Raw genomic sequence first — 16,613 nt, forward strand, 5'->3', positions numbered from 1 at the left:
CGTGTCCGGTGTGAAAGGGCCTTAACAAGGACGTTTTCAGTTCTGATACTTATAGTATGATGACCACTTATGTGTCAAAACCTCAAGGAAAATTTGATTTCTCGGTTCATGACCTCTTTAAAGAGATGAAATGTGCTAACAAATTTTTCTTTGCCACATGTCTTTTTTCAAAAGAGAACCACAATTATCACTTTTTATTATCAATTATCGATTTTACTTTGATTATGTCTTTTCAGGCGCACAAACGGGTGGTGAAGTGTAACGGTAACAAGCTAAGAACAATAACATCATCTCGGAGATGCGCATGGATGCCACCAGCACATAGAGATCCACAACTAAATCACACTGTAATTTAGCCCGAATTCAACGTTCAGTCTTCTGCAAATTGAATCCAGTCTGTTAGCCCTGGAGATACAGCTGGAGTTTGCTATTTTTAGAAGTAAAATGTGGGAAAAGTCCCACACACTATCTTAGCTTGCAGATCTGTATTAAATAAACAGTTCTAAAGGTTTTTTTACTAAAACGTGCCGTTATTTATTGAAGATTTGCCGGCTATACAGCAGTGTTGTTTCCAGGGTGTTGCTAAGGTGTTCAGATAAGATATCCTGGTTTCTAGGTGTGGCTTTATATCGACTCTATATTAATCTTAACATCAGTGCATCACCCTCTCTAAGGACTATTCTCTCTTCTTTTCCTCTTCAGTCTGTCTAACATTGATGTGGACGCCGATAAGCACCATGACCCAACAGTATAACATCAACACTGCTTGCTGACACGGTGCAGCAAAGGATGCTGGGAAACACCAAGCGTTTTTTTGGAAGCGCCGAGGACAAAGATGGTGAGGATGAGGAGGATGAGGAGGAGAGATTGAAGAGAGCAAAACAAAATGGAATGATCGATATGGGAGAAAAGGAACACCAAAGCCGGGGCGGACGCAAGGCGGACGGATCCAAACCGGCAGCTGTTGTGATTGGATGGCAGAGAGGAGAGAGACAACCGAGGGCTGGCAATACGGCCCAAAGAGGAATCCCGCATTTGCCCAGTCAGCCGACGCTTTATCATCAGACAACCAATCAGCCACAGTATCACCCGGTCTTGACCAATCAGCAGGCCCGGCGGCGTATGATGGAGCGGAGCATGACCACGGTCACGCCTGTTGAAGACTCGCACCTCGCCGTGATCGTCTTCCGCATCGGCATACCTGATATCAAACAAACGGTCTGTGCTTTTCTGTTCACACACACTCACAAACTGTACTAGAGAGCTAGAGAACTACTTTTCTACTTAGTTTGTTTCATTTTATATGGTACCAAGATTCACGTCTACTGATAATAATAATAATTTATTTTATAGTTGTGTAATGATTTTTCAGCTATTTTTGTTGTTAAAAGGGGCATAACACAGTTTCTGCCAGTCACATGTTAATCTTGAGTATCTATAGAGTAGTGTTGCATCCTTCATATCTCCCAAGAGTCTTTAGTTTTATTAGATTTATAAAAGATAGATACACTGTACCGATTCTTTCAGAAAACAGCTGAGCTCGTGGAGGTGTGCAGAGGACGGAGCTAAAGAGTCACACACACACACACACACACACACACACACACACACACACACACACACACACACACACACACACACACAATACATCATGGTATTATCCCTGGATAACTTTCGATTCACTATACATGTGGTTCACATTATATGCACTTACGCGCCGATTGCCAACAAAACACACATTTGATGCAGTTTCACTCACCACCTGCGGTTTGCACTCATGACCGGGAACAAACACACACACTCGCAGAACTCCAGAAAAACAAACTGCATCCACTGTTTAGCACTGGGTTATTTGGGAAGCTGAACAAGGTGATCTTTCCCTCACACCAGAAACACACTTCTTTAGTGACATTGTTGATGTTGTGGTCTAAAAACAAAATGGCAGCGCTGTCGACGACTCCCGTAAACGAACGAAGCTCGTTGATGTGAGCATATGCTCATCCGGGAAAAGTGCCCATACAAGCATTTTCACCTATTATGACCTTTACGCTCATACTCCGAAACTTTTTTGAATCCTAAAGGAGTGTATTTGGCACAGATCCAACTCATTTTTTGGCCATGTTTAGCATGAGAATCAAGTCTTTAACTGTGTAAATAAGTCAGAATGCATGAAATGGCATTAACCCCCCCCCCCCTTAATCCTATAATTATTCATATTTTATTTGGATATTGTTTTTTAGTTATTGTCAAATAAAGTGAAATAATAATTTAAGCAGTTGATTCTGTTATAATAAATAATGTTAAAAATATTTGATTTGTGTAGTTGTGTATGATTTTTCAGTTGTTATTATTATTATTATTATGGTTATACATTTTCATAATTAATTAATACATTTTATAGCTGTATTGTAGTTTCTTTTAGCTGTAATTATTCATATGTTATAAATGACAATACAAATTGTATTATTATTATTATTATTATTATATTTTTATAGTTTTTTAATTCTGTGAAATAAATAGAAATAATAATGAAACATTTATTCTGTATATTGGGCACTTAAAATAATTTGGTCTTAGAGTCGTTTGTTTAAAATGCACTATTGGTCAGTCTCAGTCGGCTGAAAAATATCCTAGTAATCTCACGTCTAATCATACGTCACATATCTCAATATTAATAATCATGAAATGTTGCTGTCTCCTTTGCACGTGTCAGACACACACACACACACACACACACACACACACACACACACACACACACACACACACACACACACACACACACACACACACACACACACACACTGTACAACAGTAAATGTTCCTAATGAGTTTCTAAAAGCTTCAAAGAAACCCTCACACACTCACACACGCTTTAATATACTACCGATCTATTGTGTCTCCCAAGGTTATCGTAGGAGGGATTGGGACATTAAGAGAAAATTAAAAAATAAGATAATTCAGGAGGAGAAAAAGAGGGGAACATGGGAATCCTTAATGAAAGAATATTTAGTGCGTTTGGATATTAGTGTGTGTGAAGCTATTCTGAGGAAATTTTAAATAAACACACACACACTGAGCTCGAGTTTCCTCTCATGATTTGTGTGGGAGCTCTGACCTGATTTAATGTCAAAATCGCTCTCATCTAAACTCCTGACTCAATTAGCAGCTCACTTAACATGCTCAATCGCGGCACATTAACGATCCCCAGATAAAGCCGCGTGCTAACGCTCACTCTCCACAGTGCTGAAGTTTTGCTTTTGGGTTTTAATATGCAAGATGGTTTATGGTTTACAGTCTGTTTTAAGGGCTTGTGAAAGTGATTGTTCAGATGCAAACAACACACAAGCTCTTATGTGCCGCTTTAAAATCATATTCAACAGCTGTCAGTATTTTAAGCAATCAAAATGTTTAATCTTTGACATGTTTTTGTGCACCACAGTAAATGATTGCGGCTTGTCCTTCAGTTTGTAAAATCAAACAAAAATCATGTTTACAGTCATGTAAGTGACATGTTTTTGTCATTTTTATTAGGACCCAAGCACTGAAAGTGTGCAGGTTCCTGTCATTCTATTAAAGGAACACGTCGACTTTTTGGGACTTTAGCTTATTCCCCGTATCCCCCAGAGTTAGATAAGTCCATACATCCCTTTCTCATCTCTGTGCGTGCCATAACCTGTCTGACGCACCCACCGCTAGCCTAGCTTAGCACAAAGACTGGAGGTAAATGGCTCCAGCTAGCCTAGCTTAGCACAAAGACTGGAGGTAAATGGCTCCAGCTAGCCTAGCTTAGCACAAAGACTGGAGGTAAATGGCTCCAGCTAGCCTAGCTTAGCACAAAGACTGGAGGTAAATGGCTCCAGCTAGCCTAGCTTAGCACAAAGACTGGAGGTAAACGGCTCCAGCTAACCGACTGCTCAATAAGAGACAAAATATCGCCAACATTTTCCTATTTACATGTTGTGATGTGTATAGTTACATCGTGTACGAAGAATGACGGAAAATGAAAAGTTGTGATTTTGTTGGCCGATATGGCTAGGAATTATACTCTCATTCCTGCGTAATAATCTAGGAACTTTGTACCGTACCATGAGCGTAGCGGCGCAATGATATTACAGAGCGCCTGAAAATAGGCTAACGTCCGTCAACATAACCAACGTGACAACCTGCTTACACAGAGAGCGTGCTGGGGACTATTTTTTCCGGCACAAAGTTCCTTGATTATTACGCAGGAATGAGAGTATAGTTCCTAGCCATATCAGTCTAGAAAATCTCAACTTTTCATTTTCCGTCGGTTAGTGTTGTAGTCAAGACCACCTAAACCGAGACCAAGTCGAGACCAAGACCAGCGTGTGCAGAGACCAAGACCAAGACTTTGTGGGGTTGAGACCAAGACCAAGACCAGACCAGCACTCCTTAAATTCATCTAAAAATCCATATCTACTGTCTAAGAAATGACTTCTATTTAATGAACAATTAATTAATAACAATTCATTACAATAGTAAGACACTATAGCGCGGTTACCAATCAAATCACTAACAATAAAATTCATGGCACAGAAGTTCCATCTGAATTGGTACAATTACACCAGCATAAATAATGATCAGATTAATTTAACATTAAAACATTAACATTATTTAACAGTCACAGAATCCTTTATTCAACCTATTTGTTCAAAGCAGTTGTTATAAATCAATATAATTTGCAATCACGCTTATATTCATGAAAATCGCTCTCTTGCGATATTGCTTAATTACACTCACCTAAAGGATTATTAGGAACACCTGTTCAATTTCTCATTAATGCAATTATCTAATCAACCAATCACATGGCAGTTGCTTCAATGCATTTAGGGGTGTGGTCCTGGTCAAGACAATCTCCTGAACTCCAAACTGAATGTCAGAATGGGAAAGAAAGGTGATTTAAGCAATTTTGAGCGTGGCATGGTTGTTGGTGCCAGACGGGCCGGTCTGAGTATTTCATAATCTGCTCAGTTACTGGGATTTTCACGCACAACCATTTCTAGGGTTTACAAAGAATGGTGTGAAAAGGGAAAAACATCCAGTATGCGGCAGTCCTGTGGGCGAAAATGCCTTGTTGATGCTAGAGGTCAGAGGAGAATGGGCCGACTGATTCAAGCTGATAGAAGAGCAACTTTGACTGAAATAACCACTCGTTACAACCGAGGTCTGCAGCAAAGCATTTGTGAAGCCACAACACGCACAACCTTGAGGCGGATGGGCTAAAACAGCAGAAGACCCCACCGGGTACCACTCATCTCCACTACAAATAGGAAAAAGAGGCTACAATTTGCACAAGCTCACCAAAATTGGAAAAATGTTGCCTGGTCTGATGAGTCTCGATTTCTGTTGAGACATTCAGATGGTAGAGTCAGAATTTGGCGTAAACAGAATGAGAACATGGATCCATCATGCCTTGTTACCACTGTGCAGGCTGGTGGTGGTGGTGTAATGGTGTGGGGGATGTTTTCTTGGCACACTTTAGGCCCCTTAGTGCCCATTGGGCATCGTTTAAATGCCACAGCCTACCTGAGCATTGTTTCTGACCATGTCCATCCCTTTATGAGCACCATGTCCCCATCCTCTGATGGCTACTTCCAGCAGGATAATGCACCGTCACAAAGCTCGAATCATTTCAAATTGGTTTATTGAACATGACAATGAGTTCACTGGACTAAAATGGCCCCCACAGTCACCAGATCTCAACCCAATAGAGCATCTTTGGGATGTGGTGGAACGGGAGCTTCGTGCCCTGGATGTGCATCCCACAAATCTCCATCAACTGCAAGATGCGATCCTATCAATATGGGCCAACATTTCTAAAGAATGCTTTCAGCACCTTGTTGAATCAATGCCACGTAGAATTAAGGCAGTTCTGAAGGTGAAAGGGGGTCAAACACAGTTTTAGTATGTGTTCCTAATAATCCTTTAGGTGAGTGTATATTGTATGTTACATAAAAATTTTTTTGAGACCGGCAGCACAGTAACAAAAGAAATCATATTTTAAAGAAGTTATTGATTGCATTTTAAGCTGTAAATTTTACATCAAATCACATTAATGATGTTAAATCAGACAATGCACCAGCAATTTAGTGATATCCTTGCAGTTGTGGTCTTGACTGGTCTTGAGATAAAATCCCGAGTCCTCCAAGTCCGAGACCAAGACAAGACCGAGGAGAAATGCAGTCGAGACTGAGACAAGACCAAGACCTTCAAAAAATGGTCTTAAGACCGGTCTCGAGTACTACAACACTACCGTCGGTCTTAGTACATGATGTAACTATACAGATCACGCACACACGGAAATGAGAATGGGATGTATGGACTTATCTAACTCTGGGGGATACGGTGAATAAGCTAAAGTCCCAAAAAGTCGGCGTGTTCCTTTAAGGATTTTTAAAATTCATATATATATATATTTTTTTTTGTGGCCCTTAACATGCTCAGAAACTTTGCACGCACATTGTTGCATACATGCATACATGTAAATGAAAGTCTTCTAATGTACAAGTTGCCTCCAGAAAGTCTTTCCCATAGGCGTCCATTGTAAGTGCATTACTGTAAACATGACTTTTGTATGCGGTCAAAATGAAAGCCTGTGGACAGGCCCGTCGCAAGGGGGATGCGAGGCCCTGTAGGATATTTAAAAATTTGTATATTCAGTTTAACAGCATTAAGTTCAAGAAGTTAAACTGTGTAACTAAACTTTTTTCAAGTTTAAATTATGTTCTAAATTATGAATGGGTCAAACGCATTTGCAAAACGGCCTGAATCCACTTGAATGAGTTTGGACTGCTCTCTCACTGACTCATCTGAGTAAAATAAACAGACCGTACTAAGAGAACCAACGCTGTTTTTCAGTTGTTTTCCTCTGTGAACTAAATGCACTAAATGGATGTCTGACAATTGAATTGCTTTTTGCAGTTTTCAGATTTAAAAGCGTTTAAGACGTCTAGAGATAGAGTAGGCTTTACTGGTTCTGCGGTGCCATTGCTCTCACTGATGCTCCGAAGGGTGCGGAATAGTGAGGCTACGCTTATTTAACGTTATAGTGTTAAATAAAAACCTTTTGTGCGTACCGTCAGATGAAATGCAGACGCTTGTGCTTTCTCCGTCCATGCAATAAATGCACATCCTTAAAGGGTTAGTTCACCCAAAAATGAAAATTCTGTCATTAATTACTTACCCTCATGTCCTTCGACACCCGTCAGACCTCCGTTCATCTTCGGAACAGAAATGAAGATATTTTAGTTGAAATCTGATGGCTCTGAAAGGCCTCCATTGGCTCAATGGCACGGTTCACTCTATAGACCCTTAAAAGGTACTAAAGACGTCATTACAAAGTCCATCTCACTACAGTGGTTCTACAATAACTTTATGAAGCGGCGAGAATAGTTTTTGTGCGCAAAAAAACCCTAAATAACGACTTATATAGTGATGACGATTTCAAAACACGGCCTCCTGAAGCTTCGAAGCGTTATGAATCAGCGAGTCGAATCATGATTCGGATCGCGTGTCAAACTGCTGAAATTTGGTGATCCAAACTGCTCATTCGACTCACTGATTCATAACGCTTCAAAGCTTCATGATGCCTTGTTTTGAAATCGTCATCACTATATAAGTCGTTATTTAGGGTTTTTTTGCGCACAAAAGCTATTCTCGCCGATTCATAAAGTTATTGTAGAACCACTGTAGTGAGATGGACTTTGTAACGACGTCTTTAGTACCTTTTATGTGTCCTGAGAGTGTAAAGTGCCATTGAGCCAATGGAGGCCTTTCAGAGCCATCAGATTTCAACTAAAATATCTTCATTTGTGTTCCGAAGATGAACGGAGGTCTTACGGGTGTCGAACGACATGAGGGTATGTAATTAATAACAGAATTTTCATTTTTGGGTGAACTAACCCTTTAATGAGCGCAGATTTCTAGCATATTTAGGCCACTTGAACTTCTATGGTTTGACCCATTTCAGAGGCAGCCAAAATCAGAATTTGAATGCACTGTGAATAAAGCTCTGCGAACTAACATGTATACGCATGCATCACTGTCACAAGCACAGAGAAATATTGTAAGTTAATAATACACATCACGATACACATTTTTTGCTATGTCTTTTAACTATTGTAGCAAAAACATGAACTTGAACTATTGGCTTTACATCTTCAAGTCAGCTGTCACTTATTTTTGTGATCGCACACTTGGCACAGCTCTTGCCTGCGGTGAACGACAGCACGTCACAGAAGTTGTTCTGAACCTTAAATCCAGTTCAATCTGTTGTTCTTGCTCTCTTTCTCAAACCTGTTTTCTCTCTCGCCGTCTGTAGAAGTGTTTGCGGTTTGATCCCGACTCGAGCGTTTGGAGTGCGAAGCAGCAGATTATTTGTTCTCTCAGCGAGTCGTTGTGGGACGCTTACAATTACGGCCTCTTCCAGCCAGCTGGAGACGGACGAGATGCCAAGTTCCTGGAGGAAGAGCGCTTGCTTCGAGAGTTTTCCCAGTCTCTGGAGAAGGGAGTGCCCTACCTGGAGGTGCTGACCACAGGCTCACAAACACTAGATCACATGCTCCTGAACATCATAACCGTCTGCGCAGACAAACCTTTAAGTCTTGGCTATAAAAAAAGCTTGAATATTTCAGTTGTTATTGGCTCTTGCTGAGCCTACAGGGGCATGTTGTCCCAATAGGAACTGGGAACACTTCACAAGGTTCCATTAGTTAACATAAACTAACAATACTTCAAAAGCATGTTCATTTCAACATGTACTCATAAATTATTAAAATTCAAAAGTTGTATATGTTAATATTACTTCAGACTTGAGCTAACACAAGCTAACAATGAATAATTGTATTTTAATTCATGTTAATAAAGATGAATAAATACTAACAAATGTATTGCTCATTTATTATTAATGTTAGTAATTGCAACTAACTAATGTGATCTTACTGTGAAGTGTTACCGAATACCTTTATGAAAATATTATGCTGAAATGCCATTTAAAAAACTCTAATACATTTCATGCACAAATAGGTTTTATTTGTGTATAAAATGTATTGCAGTTTTTAATAGCATTTCGGCGTTATTTAGTTACAGTATAAAATAAAATTCATGAAACAGCAAAAGAATATATATTTTGACTGTCAGAAAATGCATATAATAAATGAAAGATTAATGAATATGAAATATAAACAAAAACATTCCTATAAAACACTTTTTACACATTTATGAAGAATATACGTCCAGAGTAAATAATTCAACCTTTCAAGTGATTTGAATTTACATTAATATATATAATAAGACTCTTATCTTAATATGACAATTTTAATTATAGTTTAAGATTTAAATGGTTTATTCTGTCAATCAGAATATTTTATTTTTCCTGTTTTATTTTTATTTTATTATTTATTTTATTTAAATTGTATTATTTCATAATTGTATTTATTTATTTTATATTTAATTTAATTTATCTATTTATTTGATTTCATTATTTTATTACATTTTATTTATTTATTCCAATATTTAATTTGATTTATTTTATTTAATTATTTCATAAAAATGTATTTCTTTAATTTAATTTAATTTCAATATTTAATTTAATTGTATGTATTTTATTTCTTTATTTAATTTAATTGTATTATTTAATTTCATATTTAATTTTATTTCATCATTTAATTTCATTTTGCCTGTGAAATTGAAAATTCGAGTCTCCAGAAATTGTGCACCGTTTGGACCGAGCATCTATATTAAAGACATTAGTTCTTGTTTGTCAGAACTTGTAAACTGAACAAGCTTTAACCAGTTTCGTTCTACCCCCCTCTCTTCCTGCTGTCTAAAACTCACAGTTCAGATATAAGACACGGGTCTACAAACAGACAAACCTGGATGAGAAACAGCTAGCGAAGCTGCACACCAAGGTAAATACAGGACACAAATATTTATATCCACCAGATCTTGTATAATAACGGCCAGCAAAAACGAAATACCCAGTAGAGACGGATGTGTTGTGGATGAACACACGGACTAAAGGAAGGAGGTGAAGTGTCTGTGTGTGTCTCCCTCTACAGGCCAATCTAAAGAAGTTCCTGGATTATGTTTACGGTGGAGCTGTGGAGAAATTGAGCAAAGCCCTGGATAAAGGCCTGGATCCGAACTACCACGACACTGAAAGCGGAGGTGAGACGCTCGCACATGTGAGGGGTCATGAATACTTTGAGAGTCTCCAAATGGAAAAATACCAAATCAAACCCTTAAGTGAAGCTTGCAGAAAAGTGATTTTTGCCAACCCTTTTAATGTAGTGCTTTAATTATATAAACTCCTGATATTTCAAATGAGGAAAAAAAGTGCAATCATTTTATTTGGACAATCAGTGTGATCCTGGACGTTGGATCACTTCTTTTGGTCTAGATTGCATATATTGTGTAGTACAGAGGTTCTCAATCCCGGTCCTTGAAGTTGACTTTGTCATTCATTTGTGGATTTGCGTTACGTCATCACACACAGACTCCAGTAGCGCTTACTAGAGAAGTTTGAGGTATGATATAATACAATGAAATACATAAACATTACCATACTCTTGTTTAGTTATTTAATAAATCCAAGTACATTTATCTAAATATTAAATTGTTATTAAAGCTGCACTATGTAAGTTTTCCGTCCACTACAGGTTGCCTATTCAAAACAAAGGCGTAGTTTGATGACGCCAAGTTTGAGCACAGATTCATGGGAGATGCCGTCTTCACCTCACAGCCGGTGGGAAAGAATCGGGATAGGACTCGGGCAGAAATCATGTTCATTGATGTGATTATTAACGTTACTGTAGTGTGAAGCAGAGCAGGATGAGTGTTGTGGAGCTGAGCAAGGCCGCTGGAGTGACTGTTAATGAGAAGAGCGCAACACACACCTCACAAGCAGCAGGACTTTTATTATGCCACAGTCACGGGCGCCATTTCCGGTTTTCCGGTCATGAGTATGAGGTAGCGCAGCTCAGTTTATCATATTAGACACATCTGAGTGTGTTGAAAATGATGTTATGACGTTACTCTGTGCGTTCACTCAGCGGCTGCTATGACACTTGTTCACACTGCAGTGAGAGTAAAGCGTTTCTACAGAATAAAACCGAAAACCGAGGGTAACGCAGATATGATGTCATCGACAGGCGACTCCCTCACACGTCCCGGTTCCTCGGGTAAAATAGCAATTTCTCACGATTTACAAATAGTTGGAAACATTTGCGATATTGTAAATACTCAACTGAACAAAATATATAACACTGGCCGAGTGGTTTTTGGATATTTTACTGAAATTCTTTCAAAATAATGAGTGTGAACTCATTCTTGTCAGAACGCCCACGTATTAAAAAATGGTTGGGTTTAAATCAGGCTCGGGCTCATAATTACAGTTAAAGGGTTAGTTCACCCAAAAATGAAAATTCTGTCATTAATGACTTACCCTCATGTCGTTCGACACCCGTCAGACCTCCGTTCATCTTCAGACACAAATGAAGATATTTTAGTTGAAATCTGATGGCTCTGAAAGGCCTCCATTGGCTCAATGGCACTTTACACTCTCAAGACCCATAAAAGGTACTAAAGACGTCGTTACAAAGTCCATCTCACTACAGCGGTTCTACAATAACTTTATGAATCGGCGACAATAGTTTTTGTGTTCAAAAAAACCCTAAATAACGACTTACATAGTGATGACTATTTCAAAACACAGCCTCATGAAGCTTCGAAGCGTTATGAATCAATGAGTCGAATCATGATTCGGATCGCGTGTCAAACCGCCAAACTGCTGAAATTTGGCGATTCAAACCGCTGAATCGACTCGCTGATTCATAACGCTTCGAAGCTTCATGAGGCCTTGTTTTGAAATCGTCATCACTATATAAGTCGTTATTTAGGGTTTTTTTGCGCACAAAAACTATTCTCTTCACTCCATAAAGTTATTGTAGAACCACTGTAGTGAGATGGACTTTGTAACGACGTCTTTAGTACCTTTTAAGGGTCTTGAGAGTGAACCGTGCCATTGAGCCAATGGAGGCCTTTCAGAGCCATCAGATTTCAACTAAAATATCTTCATTTGTGTTCTGAAGATGAACGGAGGTCTGACGAGTGTCAAAAGACATGAGGGTAAGATATTAATTAATTCATTTTTGGGTGAACTATCCCTTTAATGTGTCGGGCCGGGCTCAGACACAACGTGCACGGGTTCGGGTAGGGTCAGGTTTGATTTTTTGAGCCTGATCTAAGCTCAATAGCATACTAAAAGCTAAAACACTTTTGATTTCAGTGGGGCTTTAACGTCTAACGCACTTTTATATCCGCAAACAACCACGCACAAAACACACATGTGACTAATTAAAACTAATTAAACTCACACAATTTTTTTTACCGCCTTTGTTTTATAACTTCTTCAAGTGCTAGACACAAATGTCCCACTCCATTTCTGGTGAAGTGATGTATGGATGTTCCCATTAGCAGTGCCCTTTGAACTGAACACTTGCGCTACTCTGGGATTGAAATGTCACTCATGATGGCGATGGTGAAGTCCACTAACCTGGACACTTGCGGTCGAATTGCAGAGGTGGACAGTAACTAAGTACATTTACTTGAGTACTGTACTTAAGTACACTTTTTGAGTATCTGTGCTTTCCTTGAGTAGTATGTTTTCTGGAAACTTATGACTTTTACTTCACTACATTTGAAAGACAAATATGGTACTTTTTACTCCACTACATTTCTATCAAGGCTCTCAAAGTAGAAAGTCGTAGCCACTTTGAAAGTCAGTGTATGATTTGTTTTCTTCTTTAAAACGTGATTGTTTTGTATTTTATTTTTTATTTTTTTTCAGACAGCCTATCAGTAATCACTCTTGTAGGATCACATGAAGTTCAATGATTTCCAAGTATTTTTTGAACTAATCAATTGATGGCAAAATAGAAGGCGGCAGTTCCTAGACACAGTGCGCGCAACCATGGCCATACTTAAAAGTTACAATTCAGAAGAGCAGACGTGGATAAATCTGAAAAAGTGCGACGACACGGAAGTGCACACAGAAAGCTGCCTCTCAGACGCCAGACCACAAAAACTGAAGTTTAGTCTATTGAATCTACTAAAATATTATTATAGTCAATTAAAACTAAAACAATTCAGATGCCTAAAATGTTATAGTCAAAAGAATGACTAAAACTAAATCAAAATTTGCTGTCAAAATTAACACTGGTATGAAGTATCATTGGTCAAATGATTTTTATAGATTTACCCGCCAAGTTGCGATAGCCTTGTGGATACAGCGCTAACGCATCGGTAACGTTCGAGAGTGATGTTAGTTAGCATGCGAAAGCGTAGTTGTTAACTGAAGTCCTTTCAGAAATGTTTTTTACATAATCCTGTCAAATAAACACAATGTAGAAACCTTTCTTTTCTAGTATGATTTTGACTTTGATAAGAGCTTTGTAACTAAACAAGTATTTAAATGAGTTCAAGATATGCTAGCATGTCAGATGGAGCATGACTGGCGTAATCCACCATGATGGAACAGCGTGCATTCATACAACAATGCAACAATAATAATAATGCGTTTACTTTTACTTTTGATACTTAAGTACTTTTAAAAGCAAGTACTTCTGTACTTTTACTTCAGTAAAAATCTATCTTTACAACTTTCACTTGTAATGGAGTAATATTTAACCAATAGTACTTTTACTTGACTCAAGTAATGGAGTTGTGTACTTTGTCCACCTCTGTCGAATTGAACGAACTTATAAGAGACGCATGCAAAATGTGCAGAGCGGAGGGTGTGAGGAGGATTGAGAACCACTGATGTAGATTGCATGGAGAATGTTTAAACATTTGACATTTTCAGTTCGGATGAGCGTCATTGTGTTGCCCTGTCAGAATCGTCTCATTTCATTGACCTTAAACTCAGAGCCTATCATGTTCCTCTGAGTCTATTCTCATCACCTGTCCTGCTTTTACATTGAACGGAGGCTTTTTATTTGATGTGACGTTCATTCAGTGTGATGTCACCGTAACGCTGCAGCTCATTGGTCACTTCTAACCATGTTTGCCATGTGGACGTTGAGCATGTTGGCTGCTCTTCTTCAGTGAAGCTGTAATGTCCGCTTTCCTTCTGCCTCTCAGAGACGCCTCTGACTCTGGCGGTTCAGGGGAGTCTGAGCGTGGAAGGGATTCGTGTTCTGGTGCTGAACGGAGCTCATGTGGATTTCAGGTCCAGAGACGGACTCACACCCCTCCACAAAGCAGTCCGAGCTCACAACCAATCTGCACTGATGGTACAAACACACGCAGTTCATTCACAGCACGATTGAACAAAATGCATTTACATATTTTGAGGTGCGATAAGTTGTTTTTTCTCTCTAATAGTGCCCCTGTGATGCTATTTTAAAGGTTTGTTTTGTTTTGGAGTCTCCTTCCACAGGTTTACATGCATCAAATGTCAAAACACACTTTCATTTTCTCATAATATCCATTACAGCATCAGCTATTGCCCCACAGCGTCTGATAGTGTTTGATAAAGGATTCAGTCTCTCTAAACCCCGCCTTTCTGAGAGCCTACTCTGCTCTGATTGGTCAGATGGCCCAGTCTGTTGTGATTGGTCTTCTCTGCTCTGATTGGCCAGAAGTCCCAGTCTGTTTTGATTGGTCTATTCTGCTCTGATTGGTCAGACGATTCAGTCTGTTGTGATTGGTCTACTCTGCTCTGATTGGCCAGAAGTCCCAGTCTGTTGTGATTGGTCTACTCTGCTCTGATTGGCCAGAAGTCCCAGTCTGTTGTGATTGGTTTACTCTGCTCTGATTGGTCAGATGGCCCAGTCTGTTGTGATTGGTCTACTCTGCTCTGATTGGCCAGACGGCCCAGTCTGTTGTGATTGGTCTTCTCTACTCTGATTGGCCAGAAGTCCCAGTCTGTTGTGATTGGTCTACTCTGCTCTGATTGGTCAGACGGCCCAGTCTGTTCTGTTTGGTCTACTCTACTCTGATTGGCCAGAAGTCCCAGTCTGTTGTGATTGGTCTACTCTGCTCTGATTGGTCAGACGGCCCAGTCTGTTCTGTTTGGTCTACTCTACTCTGATTGGCCAGAAGTCACAGTCTGTTGTGATTGGTCTTCTCTACTCTGATTGGTCAGATGGCTCAGTCTGTTTTTATTGGTCTACTCTGCTCTGATTGGTCAGACAGCTCAGTCTGTTATGATTGGTCAACTCTACTCTGATTGGTCAGACGGCCCAGTCTGTTGTGATTGGTCTACTCTGCTCTGATTGGCCAAACGGCCCAGTCTGTTGTGATTGGTCTACTCTGCTCTGATTGGTCAGAAGTCCCAGTCTATTGCGATTGGTCTACTCTTCTCTGATTGGCCAGAAGTCCCAGTCTATTGCGATTGGTCGACTCTTCTCTGATTGGTCAGAAGTCCCAGTCTATTGCGATTGGTCGACTCTTCTCTGATTGGTCAGAAGTCCCAGTCTATTGCGATTGGTCTACTCTACTCTGATTGGTCAGATGGTCCAGTCTGTTGTGATTGGTCTACTCTGCTCTGATTGGTCAGAAGTCCCAGTCTATTGCGATTGGTCTACTCTTCTCTGATTGGTCAGAAGTCCCAGTCTATTGCGATTGGTCTACTCTTCTCTGATTGGTCAGAAGTCCCAGTCTATTGCGATTGGTCGACTCTTCTCTGATTGGTCAGAAGTCCCAGTCTATTGCGATTGGTCTACTCTACTCTGATTGGTCAGATGGTCCAGTCTGTTGTGATTGGTCTACTCTTCTCTGATTGGTCAGATGGTCCAGTCTATTGCGATTGGTCTACTCTTCTCTGATTGGTCAGAAGTCCCAGTCTATTGCGATTGGTCTACTCTTCTCTGATTGGTCAGAAGTCCCAGTCTATTGCGATTGGTCGACTCTTCTCTGATTGGTCAGAAGTCCCAGTCTATTGCGATTGGTCTACTCTACTCTGATTGGTCAGATGGTCCAGTCTGTTGTGATTGGTCTACTCTGCTCTGATTGGTCAGAAGTCCCAGTCTATTGCGATTGGTCTACTCTTCTCTGATTGGTCAGAAGTCCCAGTCTATTGCGATTGGTCTACTCTTCTCTGATTGGTCAGAAGTCCCAGTCTATTGCGATTGGTCTACTCTTCTCTGATTGGCCAGAAGTCCCAGTCTATTGCGATTGGTCGACTCTACTCTGATTGGTCAGAAGTCCCAGTCTATTGCGATTGGTCTACTCTACTCTGATTGGTCAAATGGTCCAGTCTGTTGTGATTGGTCTACTCTGCTCTGATTGGTCAGAAGTCCCAGTCTATTGTGATTGGTCTACTCTTCTCTGATTGGTCAGACGGCCCAGTCCATTGCGATTGGTCTACTCTACTCTGATTGGTCAGACGGCCCAGTCTGTTGTGATTGGTCTACTCTACTCTGATTGGTCAGACGGCCCAGTCTGTTGTGATTGGTCTACTCTACTCTGATTGGTCAGACAGCCCAGTCTGTTGTGATTGGTCTACTCTACTCTGATTGGTCAGATGGTCCAGTCTGTTGTGATTGGTCTACTCTGCTCTGATTGGTCAGATGGCTCAGTCTGTTATG

The 16,613-nt window shown here is 40.0% G+C and overlaps 1 protein-coding gene across 1 annotated transcript in view; it reads left to right on the forward strand.

The window, feature by feature from the left end:
• Positions 1–741: 741 nt before the first annotated feature.
• LOC307120017 (SH3 and multiple ankyrin repeat domains protein 1) overlaps positions 742–16,613 on the forward strand; it is a gene marked incomplete at its 5' end in the record, with an annotated part of 72,054 nt that continues 56,182 nt past the window's right edge. Inside the window, 5 exons of the mRNA XM_079806845.1 lie at positions 742–1,218; positions 8,345–8,548; positions 9,861–9,932; positions 10,083–10,191; positions 14,164–14,315. Of these exons, the coding sequence (XP_079662971.1) occupies positions 742–1,218; positions 8,345–8,548; positions 9,861–9,932; positions 10,083–10,191; positions 14,164–14,315 (1,014 nt within the window). The remainder of the gene's footprint in view (positions 1,219–8,344; positions 8,549–9,860; positions 9,933–10,082; positions 10,192–14,163; positions 14,316–16,613) is intronic.

The sequence above is a fragment of the Gobio gobio genome, assembly GCF_949357685.1.
Source record: "Gobio gobio genome assembly, chromosome: 23".
Classification (NCBI taxonomy): domain Eukaryota; kingdom Metazoa; phylum Chordata; class Actinopteri; order Cypriniformes; family Gobionidae; genus Gobio; species Gobio gobio.